Genomic DNA, 7215 nt, shown 5'->3' on the forward strand with positions numbered 1-7215 from the left:
GATCAGGGAGATGGCCATCTCACAAGGAATAAGGTAAGCCCCTGGAATTGCCGTGTCATAGCCCATTATTGATCCAGAGCTTGCCCCATTTGGACCTGGCAGACACCAAACCCTGGGCTGCCACACATGGCTCCAAAGGAGGAGGGAAACTCAGTGATCTGCAACCTCTTATATAAGAGTTGCACCCAAGAAAACTGAAAAGGGAGAAAAGATTGCAAGGCATACATGTGCCCAGGAAAATTCCTACTTGCTTCCTAGGGCATCTTATCATTTAGCGCCCATCTGGAATACCCAGCCTCTCACTGTCTTTAGAAGGTCATCATGGTTGCTTTGGAACTGGAACTGATCCATAGATGTGGCTGACACCTGATTTTTCCTAGCCCCAATCTCATATATCTTAGGAAATCAAACAATCTTCTAGAAGAAAATTCATATCTAGAAATTTTCTAGAAGAAATTTTTCTAGAAGAAAATTCGTAAGCAATTTTCTAGAAGAAAATTCGTAAGCAATTTTCTAGAAGAAAATTCATAAATCTCATATATCTTAGGAAATCAAGCAATTTTCTAGAAGATCTTAATGATTAGAATGGCCATCCAGTGAAACCAACAACTATGATTTGTTGAGATCTTAATTTTTATAACCCAGAAGATAGGCATTATTATCCTCCATTTCACCTAGCAGGACATTGAGACTCAGAGAGGTTAAGTTTCTTGACCAAGGTCATACAGCTAGTATGCGGTAGAGTCAGGTTTAGACCTAGGTCCTTCCAGCTCCAAAGTTCATGCTTCACCATGGCCTTCATTTGCCAAGAAGTAGCCAGAAAGCTGAGACTCAGCCATTCCAAAAATAAGAGGGTTGGGTAAAAGCAAACAACCACATTCATCACTCACTGCAGAACGGTTTCTGCTCGGCTGTGTCAAAGAACGCTTTAGTCATAGGAGGATCTTTCTTCCTTAAATAGTCTTTCCAGTTATCAGCATAATAGCCTATAAATCAAGTTGGAAAAGTGTAACATTAACATGTATTATATAAATGGAAAAGCAGTTGGGGAGGCAGTGAGAACAGCGAGCTTGACTGCCATCGCCACTGAGATCATCCCCCTCTCACGCATCCTCACAGTGAGGACCTGCAGGGCCACCAGGGCAGTGGCCCCCTAGCACCTACCACACCCTGCTCGCTACCTTGTTCGTAAGAGCTGGGGAGTGCAAAAGGACCCTATAGTGGCTTTTCTTCCTTTCTACTGACATTATGTCACCCAGCCCTGGTTCTCAGTAACAGGGGCGGGAGAGTGGGACAGACTATAAATAGTGCTGATATTTTTCAGTAATACATTTATTTTATAGGTTGAAGTAGATTTGGGTTTATACCTAGAATAGCATCACTTTATGCAAAACAGTATGCTTTCTTGAACTATCATCAGGCCCCTAAATTGCACAGAATCTGTACCCCTTTATGTGTGCCTGCAGGAAAGAGGTTGAGTACCATCAATGGGGGCTCTCTCTCTCCTCTGTCCCCACTCCTAGAAATGGCCTCCGCCTTCTAACTTAATTGATCTGGGGTTGGACCCAGGCATCAGTATTTTTTTAAAGTTCCTTAGTTCATTCTAATGACAGCAGACTATATAAGGTGACAGTGCTCTGGGTGGGCTTGGCAATTCTTCTGGAACCTTCTTTTTCATGCTAGAATAAAGTACCTAGGGAGGATGCACTATCTTCTGGACAAATTCCTATACAAATTGCTTTTCTAACACTATTTATTATTAGGAGACTCCAGAGTACATCATGGAGCAATTTGGCTAGAAAAAGCTGACTTTTAGATGTCTATTTATATAATACACATCTAAAAAATTTGTAAAAACTAAATATATTTCTTAAAAACACACTTTTCAGGCCCATTTTTAGATAGTAAAATGGTGTTGGGATGCCTACCAAATATTAGCTCTTTGTAAGTTAGAGAGGGAACTGATTGGTGGACTTACCGAGAAGTGGACAGGACTCCGTCTGTGGTGTACCGCAGTTGACACACTTGCCATTCCTGTAATCCTGGTAGGAATCACAGGGATATGCAGTGATAGTACAGTTCCCCCTCAAGGAAGAGAGGTACAGGTAGACAGACCTCTGGTGGTCACACTTAAAATACTGAAGTCCTGGGTTGTAAAAGAAATGATTAAATAATAGAGCAGTCGTGGCATTTAATAATAGTACATCACATATTGAATGCACAAAGGCGCATACAAACACAATTTATCATCTGTCTCCTATATGCCAGGCACTGTAGTAATAGCTTCAGTATATTCTATTCCATTTAATCTTTATAAAAACCCACAGATCAGGATTCATGCTGGCAAATGGCAGGAGAAAAGAAAAAGATAAGCACGATTATCCCCATTTTACCTAGCAGGACATTGAGATTCAGAGAGGTTAAATGACTTGACCAAGATCACACAGCCATTATGTGATAGAGTCCAGATTTGACCTACATCCTTTCTTTGTCAGTGAAAAGGGGAAGAAAAATTCAGTGGTAGCCAAAAATTCCTTGTTTTCAGCAGAATACAACTACATTTAAACTAGTAAAAATATCAGATAAAGAAGGCATCAGGGGGGCGATTGGTAGAAGAATATCCCCAAAGAGGTCAAGCAGAGGAGAAAGCCGTGAAAAAGAATGACGAATGCCTCCACCCTTGGTCAGGAGGGAACATGAATGTAAAGACCGACCTTGTGAACTAAGATGAGAATAGACAAAATTTTAAAACTATATAAAATAATAGTTGAGGTGGGACCTTGAACTAGGTACAAAAATCCACTCTAGCTCATCTCTAAGAGATGAGGGGTTATTGGTAGTGAGATATTTGAAATAGAAGCATTAGGAGTGATCATAGGGAGTCAGTAAGAGATAAACAAGAGGATTCTCTGGCTTAATTGAAGACCATGGAGAGGTTAGCAAGTTTGTCTGGACTTTGTACTCAATGGAGGAGGCTCCATGACTTCTCCAGAAGGTTCCCAAGCAAAGGTGGGGGCTGACACGGCAGAGACCTAAGGACCTGGGAGTGCACAGGGCATTTATGAGAGCAGCCAAGTGGCAGGGGATCCAAGTCTGCTACAAGGAGGAAGGGTGAAATGAGAGGGGTCAAGCAATAGGAGATGGCAATGGAAATCATAAATGGGCAAGAAGAGGTGAGAGGCAAGCCTCAAATTAATTCTTAGTGAGTGTCATGTGGTGTGATGGTGAGAGAGAAGGCTGATGAGGCACAGAGGTGGTATCAGAAGAATTGGAGATGATGGAGCACTGTAATATAGAAGATCAGAGAACTTGTCAGAAGGTTGATGGGTCAGATGATGAAGTTACTCAGAAAAGGGAACTGAGTCCCAAAGATGAGTAATCGATGGACATAATAATCTGAATAGGAAACAGCAAATCCCATGAAAAAGGAGCTATGATTTTGAACTAGTAGTTTGAAGAGGCACCAGGTGCTGGAGTCAGATCAATATTTCCTCTTTCTCTGGAGTCCTCTTACACCCGTAGAAAATATCAGTGAAGGACAAAAAGAAATAAACTGGGATAAGAAAAGAGAAGCATGGTGCTGGCATGGGGTCAAGCTGGACTGGAGTGAAATCTAACAAGCTAATATTTCTTATCATTCCTGGATCTTGCACTTGCAAAATTAATGAAAGTAGTAACAATGCAGAGGATGTCCTTTATAAGCAGAGGACATTATCTTTGACTGCTCATGGATGTATTTACACTATATCACACAGGACAGGATTTGAACACTCACCGTTTATGGTACAATATGGTTGGCCCTACTTATGTCATTTCATCAGGATCATTTTCAAACACTACATCATTTTCATGGGTCCACGTACAGCTACCATTTTGTAACAAGATCATCTTCTCCTAGTATTATTTCTATGTTTGTTTAACTTTCTCTAGCAATGGTGAAACACAGATTTAGAGCACTTAGGGATGGGTTTTTTCATTCTGTCCCCCATCTCACTTTTATGTTTTCCTCCAACTACCCATTTTTGTTTCATGAGTTTTTTTTCTCATTATAGAAGTAATATATGCTCATTTAGAAATAGAAAATAATAGAAAATAATGATGCAAAAAATCAAGAATGAGACCAAAAGCAAGAGATTACCACTAATAATTGTTTGGAACACTTATATTTAGTCTTCTTTTCTACACTTACACATGTACAAATACACATCTAAAAAATAAATTAAGATCATACTGTATAGTTTGTGTCTTTTTCACTTAACATCATATTGTAAGCATTTTCATTAATCTTGGAAAATATTATTTTTAATAATTATATTCCTTTGTGTGGATATACCATATTCATTTAATAATTTTCCTATGTTGGACATTTAGATTATTTCTAAAAATTTAACTATTATATATAACACTGGTTGAATATCTTTGCACTCTAATTTTTGTCTACATTTTCCATTATTTCTCTAAAAGAGGTTTCCAGATGTGAAATTTCTAGGTCAAAGACACACCTTTTCAAGAGAGAGAAATAATTTATAATAGTTTTTAATCATACAGTTACAGTTTTATAAAAGCAGTATATCTGAGTAATAATTCATAATTTATATTTATATCATCTCTGTCTTCCCTGAAAATTTGTTTTCTATTAAAAACTACCCCACATAGAATAATATTAGGTTTTTAAAATACACCTTTTTGAAACCACTATTTTATAAAATATGAAGTATCTGCACTTACCTCCAAATATTGTTTGGGGGCAACCAGGTTGATCTGATCCTCCATTTGGGTAGAAGTCTATGTTTCCTAATGGTTCCTTGTAGCCCAACGCTAAAAGAGAATATACTATGCTTTTATGCTGCTTGAAACTTTCACATCTCACAGCTCATTTGCCTGCAGGATATGGGCAAGGGTTGTATTATTATTGTCAATATACCTATTTAAATATTTTTGCCCAAAGTTATCCAGCTAGTTAGTTAGAAAGCAATGATTTCCAACTAAGAGACTATGAAGGTGGTAATGGAATTTATTTCCAATATTTCTAAAGATGTAAGAGAGTTTGGTCACTCGTTCACTGTAAGGCTGATAAAAGGATACATTTCTTCTTTACATTTGGATGGAACCTTCTAATTTCTGGGTACTTCTTGAGCTCCTATTTGCATTTGTGTAAGTCTTTAATTAATAAGAAACACGGGAACATGAACTTTTACCCAGTAGAAAATAAATCTTTAAAAATTTGGAATCTAGGATGGTAAAAAGATTGGAAAGTCTTCTAGAAAATGGGAACCTAAAGAATTTAGATAGATTTAACAGATTTGCTTATTCTCTTTAACCTTGTAACCCCAAATAATTAGTAAAAAGCTTAAAACGATTATATATGTAGACATATATAGTACATCATTATATCTCAATGGCTATTACATATTGAGAACTTACATATATCTGTGGGCATGATGCCAGGCGTTTTACACACCTTCTAATTTCACAGTGTCTGCAAGTAGACATTGGTAAATTCAGATGAAGTAATTTATAGATGAAGATACTGAAGCTCAGAAAATTTAAGGAATAAACATGACACCACTACAAAGATCATAATCTGGGTTTTGAGTCCACCTCTTCCTAACTACAAAGCTTATATCCTTCCCTTCAAAATTCACTTTCCAAGAATAAAAAATAAATTCCTCTATTCCGTCAGGCATTAAATGGCAGTGGGGTACTTCACTTCAGTAAGGTAACACTTTGCAAACTGCACAGTAAGAATACAGTTGTTCACACAGACATTTTTTTCTAAGGCAAACAATTGCTGACTACTACACCAGCGTGCCCAAGAAAGATGGTCAAGGGTTTTTATTAAGTGGTTGTGTCATAAAAAGATTGTGCAGATCACTCTAATCTGATCCCTCAGCCCTCTCCAAGTTCCTACTCCAGCACTTCTCTCAGACATCTGGTTATAAAGACTGATCTTTAACACCACCCCAAACCCCAAGACATATACCCAATCCCAGACATGAAATCAGCACCATGAAAGACAGAAATGAACAGGAAGATCCACAGAGAGCTGGAGAGCTATAGGTGGTTCAGAATCAATCAGTTGTAGAGAGATACAACACTCAAATATACCTTTTTAGCCTAAGGGAATAATGAAGAAGAACCAACAAAAACAAGAAATCTGCATCCAGATCCAGTTGTATATATGGAAACATTTGTCACATGGCGTGAAAACTGACCTGTCTTTGACTGATCAAGATGATCACTTAAAAATAAAAACAGGTGATGAGAAAAGCACCTCTACTCCAGGAAGAGACCCTGGATGCCTGCCTTAAACCAGCTTCCCTTCAAGATTTCTGTGGATTTTGGAACCCTGCCCCGTAGGAAAAGAGGGACTCTGGAGGAACCTGATCTGCCCCTGCATGACGATCCCCCCAGGGGAAGACTCCATGAGAGTCTTAGGGGTGGGTAACTGACCCACAAGGACAGGAACATTACCGTCAGTGTCAGAATGGATGACATCAACAAACTGTGCATCGCTGGGATCTAATCTGTCCTCGGGAGGTCTCCCGTTGAATAAAGGGCCCGCGGGATCGAGACCTGGAAGGAAAACAGAGTTGGCTTGGCAGCCCCACGCTGTGAGTCACCTGCAGCTGGGCTTTTCATTCCTCCCCTTGAGGATGGCTCACAGGCTGCAGGGCACCCTTGGGTGGGCGAGCACTTACATTCTCATCCTGCTTCGTCAGGCTACTTTCCACAGCCCTGTAGCCTTTTCCCACAGTAGAGATGGTTACTCTGGCAGTGACCCCTGAGAACAGCATTCAGACTCCATCAGGAGGTATATTTTGTGCAGAGCTCAACAGCAGAGAATGCACTGACATATGTAAACCAGAGTGTGGGGATAAACTGGTTCCTCAGGAAAAAAGCACCTAAGGGTGTACATAAAAAGTGGATGCTATACTTATCATTATCCTGTTTTAAATGATCCAGAAACCTCACTCAACCTTTTCTTCTTATTATTAATAAAGCTCCTTTACATTTTCAATTTTTATTAATATGTACTAGCTTATAAGCTCCACATCAGAAGCCTATGAGGGAGGCAGAGCAGCTACTATCATTTCCATTTTACAAATGAATGAACTGGGGTTCAGGGAGTTCAAGTGTCTTAACCAGAGACACAGCCTTATAATGCAATCACTTCTCTGTTGAGCTCTTGGTTTCATTGCCCTGATTTGGCAA

At 39.2% G+C, this 7215-nt stretch overlaps 1 protein-coding gene across 1 annotated transcript in view; it reads right to left on the reverse strand.

Annotated features, from left to right (window-relative positions):
* The window catches only part of LIPH (lipase H), a 32549-nt gene that overhangs the window by 7000 nt on the left and 18334 nt on the right, over nucleotides 1–7215 (reverse strand). Inside the window, exons 4-7 of the mRNA XM_006925803.1 lie at nucleotides 6475–6576; nucleotides 4729–4818; nucleotides 1979–2146; nucleotides 891–986 (exon numbers count right to left, since the gene is read on the reverse strand). Of these exons, the coding sequence (XP_006925865.1) occupies nucleotides 891–986; nucleotides 1979–2146; nucleotides 4729–4818; nucleotides 6475–6576 (456 nt within the window). The remainder of the gene's footprint in view (nucleotides 1–890; nucleotides 987–1978; nucleotides 2147–4728; nucleotides 4819–6474; nucleotides 6577–7215) is intronic.

The sequence above is a fragment of the Pteropus alecto genome, unplaced genomic scaffold (genome assembly GCF_000325575.1).
Source record: "Pteropus alecto unplaced genomic scaffold, ASM32557v1 scaffold88, whole genome shotgun sequence".
NCBI lineage: Eukaryota > Metazoa > Chordata > Mammalia > Chiroptera > Pteropodidae > Pteropus > Pteropus alecto.